The following is an 18,971-nucleotide window of genomic DNA, read 5'->3' as shown; positions in this document are numbered from 1 at the left end:
CATTATATTAAAAAAATTATTTATATATTGGGTAAGAATCTGTTTTCCTTTATTTAAACATAGGATCAGAAATGCATTTAAAACTCACCACAAACATTTTCAGATGGAGTTCACACAAAATGAAAGGAGTGGATGCACTTACTTAACACAAGCATACCTTTTTGTTTTACCAGCAAAATAGATGTTTCACTAATATCCATTGCTTTGGTGGAAACCCACTTGAAACTCTGTTCTACATAACTTAGTCTAGCATCTATGATTTTGAAGTTGTCCCAGACTGAACAGGAGAATTGATAAAGGTGTACTGAAAACTGTTTTAGTGAAGTGAAATCCGTAGCATGGTGACAGGACAAGAAGAAATGGTCTCAAACTGCATCAGGGGAGGTTCAGGTTAGATATCAGGAAAAATTTCTCCATGGAAGGGGTTTTTAAGTTTGGGAATGGGCTGCCCAGGGAGGTGGTGGAGTCACCTTCCATGAAAGTGTTCAAGAAACAATGATGTGACACTTAGTGCCACGGTCTAGTTGAAAAGGCAACTCTTGGCAAAGCTTGAACTCAGTGATCTTGTAGGCCTTTTCCAACCTAACAATGGTGTGATTCTGTGATCTTGCAAACCACTTAAAATATATGTGCTTAAAACAGGCAGTTCTCACATGCTGTATATACAAAGGTGCTGTGATGGCAACATTACTGAACGGCCTTCTACCCGTAAGATTCTTGCAGTTTATTCTGCACTGACAGAAGTCTACTCTGTGTCAGCCCATGCCATTACTAGCACTCTCCTTGCTCTTCCTCCTTTTTCTTCTATCAAAGCATCCAGAAAAGATTGAACTATCTCCTCAATGTCATTCTCATTTTCTAAGTGAGGTTGAAATTTATTAACCTAAATCTATCCACTTAAAACCAAAACCCCAAATCTATATGACAAATAGAATCTGTCTCTGTTTACTGTCTCACTTTTTGTAAGTTATATAGAGAATTATCTCAGTAAAATGAGTGAGAAAAAAAGTCTGGCAGCTCTACTGCTGACAGACATCACTCCTCCAGTTAGTGAAGATTGATCTAGATGACAGGAATAAAAAAAAAACAAATCCACCCCACCTTACCCTTTCCAAATTCAGCTGAAATGGCTGTGCTGAGAGGTGGGAAAGCATAACCTATTTTTATTTCCCTTCCCCATGCCTATTAATACAATGAAAACTTGTAGACTAACAAAATAATCTTGGGAAATTAGGCCAATAGATCAGTCTTTGTTTGCCATTCAAAATACTACACTATATAGAAAGGTCTATACAGAAGCTTTCAACGAAAAAGTAACTAATGTTTACCTTTTCAATCAATTGTTTACTAAATGCTGGTATGAAAAAGAGTTATCTAGAGAAATAACTCTAGGGAGTTACACAATTCAGGACCATGCAGTTCCATACATTGTGCTACAGCTTCTTTAATACAGCATGTGATTTCCCAGTGGATGCCCCAGCTGCAGCTACTAGGAGAACCCTGGGCTCCCAAACTATGAGTAAGTCACAGTTTTCATGAAGTGAGAGAGAAATTGCTCTAGTGTGCTTTAACACAGAAACTTCCTTATCCAAGGATTGATGCAGCTATCTCTAGCTAATGCATCTGGTTGTGTGATTCCACAGCTCAGGTGACCAGGTAGCTTGTCCTTGCAGCAGAGTTAAGTGAACGCTGGAGCAGTGGAACAGAGCAAGGCTTAAATTCACACCTGTAGATTCACAGAGAGATACCTTTGCTGTAACATCAGCCAATTCCAATCCTCATATAAGAGACCTCAGAATCAGACAGCACCAACATGAAAACACTATGCTTCTGGCAGTGTCAGATCCCACAACATAATTATATCTCCCATCAGCCAAAAGAATGCATAGAGATATTCATTCAAGGTTAGCCATCATTTTCATTCCTGGTTCAAGGTATACAAGGGCACATACGTGTGTTTGCTCTGCAAATAACCCTCCACAAGAAGGACTATAGAGATAGTCTGTCTGTCACTGGCTTTGGGTTTCATTTGAAAACATTTATTCTGTACTTAGGCACTAAGTGAAAGGCAGAATTTGGCCTCTATTTACAAGAAGCATAATGAAGTAAAAACTATTGCATCACAAAAACAATTAAAAAATCCAACTTTTTAATTAGAGATTAAAATCAAATACATTTAGCAGCCTACACACCCACTTAATTATTTCTGAGTAATCTTATCAAACCATCATCTCACATTTTTCTTGCAAATGTTAAGTTTCTACAGTACCATATATAAACAATGCAAGTAGTAGCACGTGTCCCAAGCATTCTTTTGAAGTAAAGAACACTTATTGAGTTCTTGCTAATCAGGAACGTGCTAATTTACGACAACTTCTAACATTACATCACAATGGCAGTAGATATCACTGAAAATGAGCAGAGGTTATAATATCCAGTTGTTTCTTTCTACAACCTGGAGAACAGAAAATGATTTTACAGCTAACATCAATAAACCTGCACAGACACCATCAGCATTCTGAAATCAGATTGGCAGCATTATTTACAAGTTTTAGATAGCAGATAAAGATGTAAGGAAAATGCAGACTGTGACGCATTCTTTGTATTAATAAGAGTTATTTTTCTTCTAGTGCTGCAGATATCCCGAGAAAGTCATTATTTGTTTTGCTAAGCTCACCTGGACTAGTTAAAAGCAAACAAACTAAAATAAAATAGAAATTTATTTTGTATTCTATTACATGTAGTTTGTGGTGCTCCCTATCGACAAATACCTTATGAAACATAAAAACTGCAGTCCCTTGGAGTTGTAAATGCCCAACACTCCAGTAGCAACCTTCACTTTTGGGTTTAGTAATATTTTTGCTTCTACTTTAAGTTATCCTCCCTGAATCAGAAGAAATGGAGCTCATAAGCAGGATTTATTATTATCTGTTTTCTAAAAATATGTAGAACAATTAAATTTTATTTATTAATAGAGGTAATTCCTATGTAATACAGTTAAATAGAATTTAACTCTATTTGCAACTCTCATATTCAAGTACCTTATGACTTTATGACTCTACTTGTGTCTTTAAAAAAACGTACTTAACTACAGATAAAAGACAAAAAAGGAAAATTATGCAAGGACGGAAAACAAAGTAATTTTTTTCACATGGTCTTCCCACAACAGGAATTCAGCAATAGTTACTCAGTTACTTAAATCAAATTAGCTTGCCATTATACAAGTGGAAAGTTGTAAGAAAATGTACTTAAAATATGACATACAGCTTTCCAAATCAGCCATTAACACATCTTTGCAATGCAAAGTCTTGTCAGCTAAGTAAAAACAACCAGTTACTGCATAAACTACTGAATTTCTATATTACCCAGTAAGCCTCACAACGTCAAATTACATCTTGATTGGAAAAAAACAGAAAAAAAAATTCAAATCTTGCAAATGCTTGAAGAACTTACATAGCATTTTTCTAACATTTATATTCAAGGTAAAATAGTATCACCAGCATCAGGTACAGTATGCTGGAAAAAATAAGTCAGCTTGATATTTCAGGTCTTTATCATTACCAGAATAGCCACTACTTTCTCTACGACATTAGCACTTTCAGCCAGTACTGAATGTTATTTTTGACAAAGTGTTACCAGAAAATTACATGAAAGAGCCAAAGAATTCATAGATTATCAAACCAGGACCATTGGCAGACACTATTTCAGGAAACCATTATATAAGATTTTTAGTTTGGGCTCAAATCAAAAGAGTAAGGAATAAAGCTCATGGCAAACATAGTTCTATATTCAGAAATAGAAGATCGTATCTTTTAAATACATCTCCACGTTTACTTTCCATTTTGTATTTCAGAAATTAGACTGGTTAGATATTTCATGGAAATATGAGTGTGGTGAAACCAAACTACTCCATGAGAGTTTTCCCACATGCACACTTTTTGAATTATCAGAAAATTTATGAACAAATTACTTTTAGAAAGAGTTTTTCTACATACCAGTGATTAGAACATGCCCTTTCTAATTAGTATCCAATTGTATAGGAAAATAAAATAATAGCCTGCATCCACTTTGGTACAAAAACCTGAAAATAATTCCTTGTAAATAACATATGAAAAAGCACTTGAGACTAATATTGGTATAATTTGCTATATAGGGAAAGATACTGAAATGTTATGTCCAACATTAAAGCAACACATTGGAGATCCAGTTGGGAACAGATTTTAATGATACTGATTTTCAGTTTCCTTTACCTACAAGGTCTGCAAATTTTTTTAGAATGCAACAGTAATCTGTTGCTGCTTTTACAGCAGTGGATTTTTAGAATGTTTGGGTCTTAGGTGGGGATACACAAAATAAATAAGCACGGAAAATGTTTCCAATGAACATAATTAGGAGGCAATACTCCCTTCAATTTACAACAGTGGTACCTGAAGAGAGGTAAAAGAAGGCAAATCAGGACAGGCAGATTCATAAAGAGTGGCTGTGCCCAGCTCTAGGCTAAGACCACATTTCTAAAACTCTGGATTATCCTGGAGGGAACAGAATTCTCTCCAAGGTTCAATCAGGAACACAAAATGCTACAGCTGGGATTAGAACACAGTAAGAATTTTCACTATCTCAGAGGCAAGCCAGAAAATAGAAGTAACAGTCTTATCCAGTGAATTAGTATCTTGTTTGTATAGGAATTTTGCAAGCAAGACTATTTGCACTGCAAATTGAAAGATGTAAACAAAACTAATAATGAAAATTAAATTCTGAATGAAGCAATACCATTTGACTAAATATTTTTAAAAGTATCATTAAATACATTTTTAATACTTAACACAATACCACACTAACTTTTTTCACATCATCACATAGGTAGTGCCAAACTCTTAAAAACTCCAGTACTTTGACATGTAAGCCTAATTATATGACCACTCTGGTTTGACTACCAGTTGCAGCTAAAATCACTACTGACTATGCTTATACAGCATCTCCAATAAGCCAAAACCCAGAAAAAAGTGGCAAGCACTAAGTTTCCATAATCATCAGTTAGAGGACAGCAATTAAGGTCTAAATATTCAAGGACAGGAAATTCTTCTCCATAGCCTTTTCTGAAAGGAATCACCTATTTTCTATTCATTATGAATGATATGAGTTTCTTTAAAACTAACTTCATTGCCAACTGCTACAAATATTTGCTTCTTCAAAAGGAGCAAACTACTGAAAACCACAGAAAATTGTCTAGTAACACTCTTAAGTTTGTAAGTCTCAAAGCATATGTTTTAATAGCCTTATTCAGTAAACCTTCCTAGATGGTTTTTGCACACGCTTATGTGCCAATTATTAACTCAAGAACTGGTGATACAGACAACCCTGGACACACCTTGTTCTCTTTGAGTGATTCCTGGAACTTACTCTGAAAATTGTTTTTGTAAGAAAAGCTGATTTGCAGGAAGAGTCTTAATTGAAACCACAGTTTCAACTGCTGAAGATCCTTTACATGTGTGAGTAGCAAACAAAGATGGAAGTTTCCTTTATGTTCTGCACCAGAAGGAAAACAAATTTCCAATAAAGTACTGTTGTTATCAAGGTACACAGGATGTGATACATTATAGATGTGCATTAGGCAGGCACTGCACTCCAAATCTTGCAAATAACAGCAGAACAATTACATTTCTTCTTGTTGCTGTTTTTTATGCAGAAGCAGCCAAATCTGAAGCAAATACAATTTGGCAGAACATACATTATATTAGATTGAACTGATGGACACAAAAGGTGAAAAGTTGCCACTAGTTAATCTATATATCTATATTCAGAATTTTTGTTTTAAATTATTTAAAAAATGAAAAATTCCAAGAACATGCTCGGAGTTCTTAAAGGAAAGAAAGATCAGATTGGTTTTAGCTAGGGCCTGGCTCACAACAGAAGTTCTTCAACTAACAACATGCATGTCTGTTACAACATTCTCCTGAATAAGTAGAAGAGGTGACACACCTCATGGATACCACAAAAAAAAAAACAAAACCAACCCGCATGAAGGACAGGTTCATCCTTTTTCACTACAGAGGTGAACTCTGCTTAAATGTGATTATCCATTAATGAAAACTCAAAGATGCAAGGAGTAGGAAAATGAAACCTATTCAAGGTCTTCACCTGAAAATACAACACCTCACAAAGTGAATCTTATTATGCTCTGCAGATGCATAGTGACAGTCAGAAGTTTGGCAAATGAATTCTCACGACATTTCAAATTGCTACTAAACAATTTCTCACACCAAAAGATGCTCAATGCATGTTTGGAAAGAAGCTCCAATTTTTTGTATTTTATTATGTGGCATATTAGCTGCAGCAGTCTGCATCCTTTGACCAGTCAGGCTCTGAAAGGATTCCAGAAAGACCTGTATCAAGATACACCACTGCAACACCCTTCAGCTAATCTGTAAAAACCCCAATCAATGAGACACCAGAAACTAGCATAGACAGACAGCTGGAGTACAGATTGACAGGACAGGACAGGACAAGGGGTTGTGATATGTAGAATCACATGGGGATGCAGTATGCTGGAATCAATCTTTAGATGACATACAGAGGGTCGAATACTATCTGTTACATAGTCCAGTAACTTCTCACCAGAATTCTGCAAAGGGACTGTCCAGCAAGCCAGAACAAAGCCCAGGGTCAAGTGAGCAGGGGAGACACTAAAGGAGTTTTTCTGAATTTGTCTGTTTGCCACTTGAATCTTTTTTCTTTGCCTGAGGAAGTAAAAACTGAAGAAATTGAGCCCTGATTGTGAGAGGAAAACACAAGAAGCTCTGCAATCTCTTCCTTCACTGCATACAATAAGGTTGCAGAAAACACCCAAATACAAGTTATCAGAAGCAGAGTTTTAAGAGAATTCTATAGCTTCATTTGAGGCAAACAAACAACGAGTCACTGTTCCCTACAATGTCCAGCGAGCTAGAAGGTTAAGAAAGCAAGCTAACGATGAACATTCAGGCTCCAGTGAAACTCTCCTTTCATCTGGATCAAGGCAGCGCATTGAGGCCAGCTCTGTATATAACAGCAATCTACTGTGTGACAACAGCAAAGTCTGAGTTACACACCCATAGAAGCCCTCACTTCTCTGTACCTGCCTTCTGCTTTCTTAATGCTTTCCCAAGCTACCATCCTCTACCATTAGTTGCTACAGGACCAGCATGAACCGTACCAAACTACAACGACCAAAATGCATTAGTACCACAACCTACCGCAGAGCATACTACAGACCACATACACCCAAAGTTAACTTTAAAGGTGTTATATTAATAGAATTAATCACGTCAGGGAAGTTTGCTCTCACTGAAATTGGTGCTTCAGCAACGAGAGTAACAAGATGCATATGAATCCATGGAAGTTTAATCTCTTCACACATAAAAATTTATCAACAAAATTAGCAAAGGTTTTTTAAAGCAGTTGAAAAAGTATGCATGTGTATCAAAATGGGATGGATAATGTATGTTTAAAACATAGATTCTTTTTATTTTTTTATGCACTTAGATTTTGGTAACTTGTCAAAATCGGCCTTGGTCTCCTCTTGGGAGATGGAGATGCCCACCTCTTGTGCACCTTCACAGCTAGTAGGGTTTTTGTACAGTCTTCCCCACTCTTCTGGAAATGACAGGAAACAAAGATTGGGGCAACACAAGCAGGAATCGATTTTCCCATTTTATCACTCACATTTATTGCTGTACAGACAGCATCCTTGCTTATGTAAGCTTTCTGCTGGACAAGAGAACTGACACTTTATGGCACAGCCTTGGCAGAAGGACTGTCTCCCCCTCTGTGACCATTGAAGCATGTTGTTGTCTCATGGCTCAATAGCCCAAAATTACAGACAAGCTCAGACTCAAAACAGTTAACAGGACCTCTCTACTCAGGAATTAATTAGATTCAGTTGTTTTAGGATCCACATAACTGAGAAAGTAAGGGCACACTTAGGCCAAATCACTTTTGGCAGAGACTTTCCACAGTACTACGTCACACCCTGATTTTGCAATTTATATCCACTGCTGCCAAACAGAGAGTAATGCTTCATTTAATCCACACCCTTGTATAATTTGGCTGAGAGTACTTCCTTTAGCCTGAAGGCTCAGCAGTAATTACCCTAACATACACCAATTTCAAGTAAATATAAATGGTGTTCTTTAGATAAAGTTTTTGGAATCTTCAAAGATTGCTGTTATTGTGCTCTGTATTTAGTGTAATTTTTAGAGAAATATTTTAATTAACCTACCTAGAAGAAACATGAAAAAGAACATATAATAAAGGAACATGTGTATCTTTGATCTCAGTATAAACAATTCTAGCAAGTTTAACTAGAAAATACAAACTCTTCTGACATTTATAACATCTTATCAATCAGATAGAAGAAACTGGATAAGCAACCTTTTACAATAGAAGAACTACACTGTCATTAATGTTAATGGTTATGTCTCTGTGCCTTTACTATTCTGGAACATTTTTGTGGTTAGATGAATCTATTCATATAACTTATGTTTTCAAATTAAAAAGTGATTTTTACTATTCATTTTATAAATGTAAACACCCAGCTCTTCTACCTTAAAACAGAGACCTGCACTTGTGCCTTGAGCCAGAACTCTGACACTGTCCAGTGATGTGGGCAGCACAGTAGGGTCATAGAAGTCTGAGGAAGTTCCTTCCCCTGCAGAATGGCCTGAGCTGCCTGTAAGACATGATGAAGCCACAGGTGTGTCCTGATACTCTTAATTTTTATTTACTGCCAAATTCAGCTGTAAGCTGGAACATCACAAGCCTTTGCAATCTATTTGCACTGAAGAAACTGAGTCATAGCTACTTCAAAATGTATAGCCAAATAGGTTATAAAAGAAGGAGGTATTGAAAAAGAACAAAAACATCTTGTGATAGATGTTCCTATTGTTTTAAAAAAAAACCACCTTTAAGAAAAGTATCTGTAAGCTGTGCTGTATTTTTCAGTTCTTCCATTGCGTTATAAGCAAATAATAACACTAAAAAAGTTTTATTTTCTTTCTCCCTTCTCTTACACATTTCCCTTAAGTCAAAGTGAGAGATATGAATATCTTAAAATGAATGATCATTTTCCCCAGGGGAGTTCCCATTCAAATTAACAGACACATATAAAAAGCACTTTAGACTTAATGCTCTTCTGCTTATGATAAAAATACTTTTAGCAAACATCAGTATAATTACGTCAGTTGACACTTGCTGAGAGCTGATCTGTGATGTTGAGCTGGTGATTTCTCTCTACTGAGTTCTCCTACCATCTTTTGAAATATAAAGAGAAAATCTGCTAACTGGATCTAAAACTTAACTCATTATAATAAATTCTTAGTGACTATGCAGTAATCTTTAAAGCAAAGGCTTATAAAGGTGTGTTCGTCTTTGGTTAATAGGAGAAAAAAAATCTCACAACGGAATAATATACTCAAAAACCAAGAGACTAAACCAAGTCAAGTTTACTCACTTAAAAAGTGCCAGTATTCTGCATTATTGTTATCCAGACCAAATAGTGGTGGAGATGCTTAAGTAATTCAGTTTCCAGAAGAAAGAAAACATACATACTTGATCCAGCCCACAGAGTTAAAATCAATTACATCCTACAAATTACAGAAAACGTGAGAATTCTGCTAAGTTGCAATAAGGTATTTCTTGTAATAACAGAAAGCAACTCACATTTCTACATTTAGGAATGTAGGAAAATACTAGGCAAAAATTTTAATTTTTTGGCATCAGTGTCCCACTAGAATAATTAAATGAAAAGGGTCATATTAAAAAAAATTCATTCCCATAAAAATATTAGAACAATTCTCTTGAAAATTTTTCAAAGTTTCAATTTCTGAAAAGTGTGTCAGGTGGAATTAGTTCTTCGGATATGTGACAGAGCAGGAAGACAGAAAACTGTGTAAGAACATAGAAAAGTGAGAGACAAGTACTAGGCACTTATTTCTTTCATCTTGATGCGCATTCCCGTTTTTCAAACACATGACATAATCTACTAGCAGCAGATTGCAGCTTGCAGGAAGCTAACCTCTCCGCAAGCATTTATTCTCATGTATCACTTCCTATGTTGGCAGCACCTCTACAGGACATACTAAAAATGTTCTGCATTTCTCTCCAGTTCCAGACTTAATGAGTAGCAGACTGCTAATCAAAACATATTTCGTTCACTGGACTACCTGATCACATTGAGGCCATTAGGACTATCCCTTAGAGGACAGGAAACTTGCATTTCTCCCTGTGTAGAAGAAGGAGGGAGTAGTAGTAGGAATAATAAACAGAAAAGATAAATAGATCAGGTAACCAATGCAAAGATAACTAAACCATTTTGCACAGGCCTCATAACATCACTTCATTATTTTCTCGGCCAATAACACAAAGATAGGCTAGCAGACTCACCGATGCTAATGAAATTGAGAAACTTTGTGAAATTATTATACATTACCTACTTGCCTTCTCTAAGTTTTTTCATAAATAAAATAAAACTAGTTTCCTATCATTATCTATTCCTCCTAGCAGATTGTACTACACTCAAACCACCTCCAACCAACAGTGTGGGTTCCAAACCACTTTTAGGTATGTATTTGGTTCTCTTCATTATAATATGCTTCTGCCTCAATTTTAGGAAGATGTAGGGACAAAAAGAAAAATGTCAATGGGACTTAGACTTTATGGCAAATTGCTACACCATTTCCATAGCTCTGATCTGTGCAGCCCTGCAGGCTTAATTGCTTTCACCATCACAGGAAATCTAAATGAAGCTGCTGGGTGGGCTAATGAGGCAGCATACATTACAATTCAACAGGGAACAGATATACCCAGATTCTTTCAAAACAAAACAAAGTTTATATTCTTGGCAAGAAGTCTTTTACACACACTCAAGATATTTCTCTTAAATGTGAATATGAAGATATTTCACTTCTATGCTAAAAAATTATTTGTTAAAATGCAGTATTAACACTAATATGCTAGTATTAAAAAAAAAAAAAAGAAGAAGTATGTATTCAGTGATCTGTGTGCCATTTGATTTGTCTGCATGGACTGGATCCCAGTAACAGATTTCTCCAATGGGCACTCCCACTGGCACTCCCTCCAAACAAAAATGTTGCCTCTCAAGGTCAAAATTACATATTTTCAGCACAGTAGTGCAGGGAAGATGGCAATGCTGCCACCTGTATCACATGGTTTCTTTTAGTCATCTTATGTCTTTCAACCACTTCTTTCAAGAAATACCACAAATATTGTATTTCATCTTGGACTATATATTCATACATACACCCTTCAATTAATACATACTCTGTTGCCTAAGTATCTCTTGGGAATACTTTGTTGATGATTATTCTCAAATTAGAATAAGTAATTAGAATAATGAAATTTAATTCAATTGTTCATTCGATAAATTTTCAATTACAGTTTGTATAAGTCTTCTTTCCCCTAAGATTTTCTTAGTAAAAAATGAAAAGAGTAAGGCCAACTGAACAAGCTTTCTGCAGATGTTCTTCCTTGAGTGGCACAAAATTATGTGAAAGGCATATACCTGCCAAAAAACCCAAACAAACCCATCCAATTCCTCCAGTGTTGGAATACTGCAGGACAGATGTTACAGAGTTGGGGAGAAAGTATGAAACACTGGGAAAAAAAAATCAATTATTTAACATACATATGAGACTGCAGCTGTTGCGTTTCTGCAGCATCTCTGCACAATGTGAATTTTGCTACTTTGAGTATCTCTGTTTTCTGATTCTAAAAGAACCCTAAGAATAAAGATGGTATTTTAAGAACATTTAACTGATGCATATATATTTCTGATGTCTTTGATGTGGAAATCTATTTCACCATTTGCTTGAGTCTGAAAGAAGCAGTTTTAAATAGTCTATCAAATTTAACAGAGGCCTATAATTTGAAGTCAGTTTTGTTAATATCTTTAGAGAGCAATAAAGAGTGCTTTGAAGCTTTCCCTTTATATAGGTGGAAAACACCTTTGACTGTCAGTTGTGTTAATGGAGAGAAAATTTCTAATTGTTCTCAACCCTGCCAAAATGTTGTGTTTTTTGTTTTTGAGATTTTCTTTAAAGATACAAGAACCATCACGTTTCTAGCACATACGTAATTAATTTTTAAGAGCAAGTTTAATTAACTGGTTTTATTGAAGTCCAAATTTCAGTGAACAGATCTGTGTAGTATTTATAGTCAAGCTTAAATCTCCTACATAACTAACAATTAGGGTCACTGTTAATTACAATGACTTGAAACCTAAAACTTATTTTAGAAAGCATGTCCTGAACATAATGGTAGTTACTGAAGAGTCACTGTTGAATAAAGCCCAAAGATGCCGGATATTTCTTTCATGGCATGCCACAGACCTGCAAAACAGTGTCTCATAGGAAGGTGATTTCACTGTCCAAAGATGCTCACAGTCTTAAGGAGGAAAGACAAAAGAAAAAAAAAACAGAGAAGATTTTAATGTCTGTCAGCTAGAATGAGCAATTGAAAATCTGGAGCTTTTGCTACTTCCCTATTTGTTTAAAAAATAACAACTAGGAAATGGGTCATCCTGGAAGAAGTAATGAAAGAGGAGCATATGAGAAGAAAGAGACCTGAATGTTTAACACAAAGTCCTGGATACACTACAGTGCAGTGCTGCAGAACAGCACTACAGGCCAGGTACGATAAAACTAGCACTAAGCATGAGTGTAACCAGAGCTATACAGCACAGGTAAGGTAGAACCTCAATTCTGACTATCAAAGACAGATCTTAATCAAATTGTATTGCCAAGGAAGGGCAAAAAAAAAAAAGGAAAGGAAGAAGAAAAGAAGTTCAGCAACCTTAAATATTATGTACCTTTAGGGACAGATTCTTTACAGTACTAAACACCCATAAAACTTCATGAATCAAAATTACAGAAATAAAACTCAAAGGGGATGACTTTCTCCCAAGACAAACATCTAGCAAACTTTACAAACTATTGAAATAGCTATGAGCACAGCTAAAAGTATATTGAGACACACACAAAAACTATCTTGATGTGGTAAAATGAGTCACATTCCTGATGAAAAATTTCAGCTAACAGGCTATCATGACAGAAGGTAAGGAAACCAAGTTCCATGCCTTTCCCTCAGATTTAAAATAATCTTGTGAGAGGAAGGCATATGATGCACATTTTCTTTAGTTACATAATTGTTAAATCTGATGAAATGCCTCTAATGAAGGGCTTTATACATAACAAATAAAAATAAGTAGATCCATGTCTTGTACCTGCTTTGTGGCACTTATTTTGCTAATTACTATTTGACAAATAGTAATTTGCTAATTACTATTTCTTTGCTAAATTACTATTTGACTATTTTCTAGCATTTCTAACCATGCTCTTGACAAAACTATCTCTTGCCCAGCACTGCATAGAATCAAGTGGAAAGCAGTAGATGTTAACCTTGAATCTGGCAAGACTTTCAACACTGTCCCCCCATAACATTCTCACAGATGAACAGCTCAAGTGTGCACTGTGCAAAACAAACAGTGCAGCAGACTGGAAGCTGGCTGAGTTGGAGAGTTTAGAGGTTTGTAACCACTCACGTGAAATCTAACCGGAGACTTTAGACCAGTGGTGCACTCCACAGGTCGATGTCAAGAGCCCACACTTGAACTTCTCCATTAATGACCTGGATGACAGGACTGAGTGTACCCTCAATGAATCAGCAGATGATAAAAATCTGGGAGGAGGGGCTGATATAGCAGAGGGACATGTTGCCATTCAGAGGTGCCATAACAGGCCACACAAATGCACCAACAAGAATCTCTCGAAGTTCAACAAGGGGAAATGCCAAGTCCTGAACTAGGGGAGAAATAATCCCATGCACCAATGCAGACTGAAATACACAAAGTATAATTTAAAGATAATTAAAAATCCTCTCCTGAGCGAACAGCCAAATATTGTAATAGGTTGTCCAGAGATGTTTTGGAGTCTCTATCCTTAGGCATACTCAAAACCCAAATGGACAGTCATGAGCTCTAAGAGAATCCACTTTAAGGAGGACGGTTGGGCTCCACAGTCAATAATATCATGATCTTGTCTTTACTCATCTCACATAAAGAATATTCTGTCCTTGAGAAAGATATGGAAGCTTTCTATCAGATGATTAATTACTTACTTAATTTAGAGCAAACTGGTTGGAAACACAGGCAGCCTTGCCTCAGCATCCATGAGCTTACTGATCTTGAGGGAAGTGGGGAAATAGCAGAATAAATAGCACAATAAGACCGGGGCTTCGTCAAAGCCTATAAACCTGTGAAACTATGCACTTCAAGAAAAGCCAAAACACATAATATGTCAGGGTATACAAAACTCATTTATCAAAACAAACACACATATTTAAAAGCCATAGCAATGAATACTACTTTTATTTCAAGTACCATATTACAAAGTCACATACATCTGATTCTGCAAATGTATCTGGATATGAAAAGATTTAAAAATCAGGAAAGATCTGCTGTATTACTGCCACTGCCTATACAGCACATAGATGGAAACACTGTCTTTTCCACGGTTTCCTACCTCAGGCAAGACCAAGACAATTGAACTGTCCTTTAAAAAGAATGGGCTGCATATATTCAGGCTACTACACTGCCCATACTACCTAATATCAGCTACCACCCTATCAAACTATTAGAGCATACACATACACTAGTTACATGATTAAATATATTGCTAACAAAGGTTTACACATGTAAATGGGAATTCTGAATTTTGCTATAAGATGCACTGCAAAAGCTGACAGAACTGAACTGTCAAAATAACCTTCAGGAATATGTAACCACCTGCTGGATCTCTAGTACAGGCAATTGTTAACAATACAACATCCCAATTAACATAAGTACAAAATGAAAATATATTTAGTATATAAAACCAACACAGAAAATAAAGGTTCTGTCTTGCCAGCACAACCAATAAATCAATAGATGTGTTTAAGTACAGATTTTCTATTATTCAAAAGCAAAATTTAACTGGCGGTTAGGCACTATGAACACCAGCACTTATCTTCACAGTTTATAACCAATGGGGAATGACGAAATAGGTTAGTAAATTTTTTCCATGTTTCACTGAAAATAAGTCTACAGTAGAACAACTTGGAGGCCCAGAAAATGACAGAGAAGTAATACACATTTTAAAAATATTTTCCTACAGAAAAATCTGTTTCAATTGTGGTCCACTAGTATTTTTATGGTTGCCTTTCCTTAAAAATCTTTCTGTTCTCATGGCTTCTTCCTTAATATATTTTCTTTTTTAGTTGCTTCCCTTGTATAAATATTATCCCAGACCTGTGGATCATCTTAGAAGTATCAGTCAGTTTCGGAAACAAAATCACAGACTGTTCATGAACAGCTGTAACATACACCTATGTTCTCTCATGCTATTTAGGAAGTTTCCATCAACACTTTCATCTGTGTTTCTTCATAAAGTAAAATTCAAGAAAATTAAATTCCTTGGTTTGAGCAATACTAGGAATAGCCATGTAGAACAATTTAAAAGTACAGTAATTTCACAATTACAAGCCGCACTGACTATAAGCCGCATCTCCGGGTGTTGGCAACATTTCATTCTTTGTCCATACACAAGCCGCACCCGAGTATAAGCCGCTCTGTCGTTCACAGCGAGGATCCGCGTGCAACAAAGTTGCCAAATAGTAACAGAATCGCGGGATCGCGGGGTTTACTGGCTTGGCTCAGGCTGCGCGGGCTCAGCCCGCTCGGGGCTACCGACGGGGCCGGGTGGCCCAGCTCGGCGCTGCGGCTCGGCGGAGCTGCTCGGGGCCAGCCGCCGCTGCCACCGGGCTCGCTCGCCCTGGCCCAGCATTGCCCCGCGGTGGCAGGCGGGGACAGAGCCCACCGGCACCCACCGCGCAACAGAGTAACCAATTTGTAACAATCGCGGAATCCCGGGTTTTACTGGCTGGTGCTCAGCTCGGCACCTCAGCTGCACTTCCAGGGTTGGAAATTTCAGAAAATTTTTCACATATTAGCCGCTCCTGAGTGTAAGCCGCATTTCCGGGGTGGGAGCAAAATTTTAGTCAAAATGGTGCAGTTTATAATCGTGAAATTACTGTATATATTAATGTTCTTTAAAAGGTTAGCCCACTTATTTTAAGCATTCAAAACATGTAAGCATGTGTGTTCTACCGCCTCTGTAAGATTTACACACTATGGAAATAACATACATCCGTTCAGCAACAGATTAATATTATTATAGCTTCTAGCTCTTTTGTTTAGGTAAAATACTGAAGTTAATTGTTGTACGGCCATTTGCATTGTGAATTAGTGACTAAGAGTGATTCTGAGACCAGAGTTCAATCTTTTAGACCATGCTAAGGACCATTTCCTCAGCTGCTCAGAAAAAGTAATCTAACTTCATTTGTGAAAAAAACTGTCTGCCTTTAGGAGATAATTCCATATAATTATAGAGATTATTCCTATCTTTACAATCTACATTTTAAATCTCTATTACCTGTTTTTATTTCATTATATATTCCACCCTCCCTATGGAATTCTTTTTACTCTTCGTAAGGATACAAAACAACAACACTTCAAAATTAAGGTGCCAATTTTCTGCCTTATTTAACAGGTGCCCAGAAAAAGAAAAAATAGCATGAAATTCTAAATTTTATTATTAAATACTGTGATTAGCAATGAAGCAGGTATTAGCAAAGTAAACATCACAAATGTACATTGCATTGCTTACCTTTTTCTCAAAATCTTTCAATACAAAATAAATTTAGGGAAAAAAAATCTAAAAATAGATTAAAAACTACAGTCAATAGACTATCAAGCACTGTGGTTCTATATTAGTATATATGTTTTTAAATTCTATTATTTTTGACTGTCCATATTTAAGATATTTTGATAATATTTCAATGCTTACTCAAGTATTAAATTAAGAAAAGCTGAAAATCTCATCCTCTTCTATGAACTTACAACACTGATAAATAGTTGTACAGCTTAAAGAAAAACAAAATATTACAAAGAAACATGCATCAGCATTGGACTGTATCACACTGCACTTTATAAACAGTATCGCATATAACCAAACTCGGTTAGTTGCTGAAAGAGCTCCGCAGTAAAATTTGCAAAGGCAGAAAACAAAAAATTCTCATAGAAGTTATCACCCCTTCCATACAAAGAGTGAAAAAAAAAGAATCTTACCACTTTCAGCAGTGAAAGAATACAGAGGATTCAGTGGAATACTCAGAGCACCCGGTAGTCTTAGCTTGGAGTGTGGTGACAGAGATGATGGTGCAGGAAGCAAGAGATTTGAGTTTGCCTGTAACAGGAAGACAAATCAGAAAGTGAAGTGTAATTTCCTGGGTGACTTACTGATGCAATAGCTAGAAGAGAAATATTTGCTTACTGCAAATAACTATTAAATTCTAGGAAAAAATTAAAACTCAAGTTGATGATGACTAACAACTTCAATATTTATTTTTTCTTAGTATTTGGAAATACAGACTTGGAAAAATCACTGTCACAGCCCTAAACTGAGCTGTATGCTTATATATGGATACTAACTCTCAAGCAGTGCAAACAATTAAACAGAATTGCTTGAACCAGCATTTTGTTGCATCTTTGTGTATGAAAATAAGAATAAATGTACGTATGTTCATAAACGTATAAATGTAAAAGAATTTCTCATTTTTGAGTACTCAAACTACACTACATCCATGAAGAGATACCCACCACTATAGAAAAAAAAATCTTAAACCACTCCTAGCACGGAACTGATTTCTGCAAAGCAATAAACACCAAAATCCCAGACACTTCCTACACGTAAATTACACATAATATAATTTCAGTCCTAATTTCCATAGCAACAAAAATAATGTAGTTAAAATCTGTTTTCCTGTGGATTTTACTGAAATACAGTAAATTCACGAATACAAGCCGCACTGAGTATAAGCCGCATGGCCGGGTGTTGGCAAACATTTTGGTTTTTGTCCATAAATAAGCCGCACCCGAGTATAAGTCGCTCTGTGTTCGCAGCGAGGACCCGTGTGCAACAAAGTTGCCAAATAGTAACAGAACGGCGGCAGGGCGGAGTTTACTGGCTGGGCTTGGGCTGTGAGGACTCGGGGCTGCCGACAGGGCTGGGTGGCCCAGCTCGGCACTGCCGCTCGGTGGCAGGGCGGGCACAGAGCCTGCCGGCACCTGCGGCGGCCATGGGAGTGGGGGATGTAGCCTGCCTGCTCCTGCGGCGGTGGCACGCGGGGACGGGAGCCCCCCGAGCCGCGGGGCCAAGCAGGAGAGAGCCCCTGCTTCCCCCGAGCTGCAGGGCTAAGCAGGAGAGAGCTGCCCCGCCTTCCCCCTGAGCTGCAGGGCTAAGCAGGAGAGAGCTGCCCCGCCTTCCCCACCCCCTGTGCTGCCTGCACAGAGCAGCTCCACCCGCCGCGCAACAAAGTAACCAGTTTGTAACAACCGCGTAAATGCCGGGTTTTACTGGCAGGAGCTCGACTTTGCAGTTTGCACTGACTTGGTTTGCACTCCCAGGGTTGAAAATGTCAGAAAATTATTCACATATTGGCTGCACCTGAATATTAGCTGCTTTCACGGTATGGGAGCAAAATTTTGGTCAAAACAGTGCGGCTTGTATTCGTGAAATTACTGTACATACAACTATTACAAAGAAAAAGCCCTTCCCAAATGTTACTCTTGTCATATTTTCCAATATAGTCTATGAAAAAAATTTAATGATCTTAAGTTTTTGGTTGATCCAATTGAGAATTTTATTGCTTGTCAAATCTGTTTTCACTGCCTTAATACACCACAGCCAAAACAGAAGAAAAATAGGCCTTAAATAAAATATCTGTAACTTTCTTCAAGCAAGACATTAATATACTAAAATTCTTGAGTGTTATTTACATAAGACAACATAATTCTTGACCCTCTCAAAAGCCTATTTCATCAT

At 36.9% G+C, this 18,971-nt stretch overlaps 1 protein-coding gene across 4 annotated transcripts in view; it reads right to left on the bottom strand.

Moving 5' to 3' along the window:
* AHI1 (Abelson helper integration site 1) overlaps positions 1–18,971 on the bottom strand; it is a 91,883-nt gene that overhangs the window by 29,171 nt on the left and 43,741 nt on the right. For all 4 annotated transcript variants that reach the window (XM_033056446.1, XM_033056447.1, XM_033056448.1 and 1 more), the window contains exon 19: positions 17,216–17,333. In XM_033056446.1, coding sequence (XP_032912337.1) covers positions 17,216–17,333 — 118 coding nt within the window. The remainder of the gene's footprint in view (positions 1–17,215; positions 17,334–18,971) is intronic.

This window comes from Catharus ustulatus, chromosome 3, assembly GCF_009819885.2.
Source record: "Catharus ustulatus isolate bCatUst1 chromosome 3, bCatUst1.pri.v2, whole genome shotgun sequence".
Taxonomy (NCBI): Eukaryota; Metazoa; Chordata; class Aves; order Passeriformes; family Turdidae; genus Catharus; species Catharus ustulatus.
This window is presented reverse-complemented; position numbering and strand designations above follow the sequence as displayed.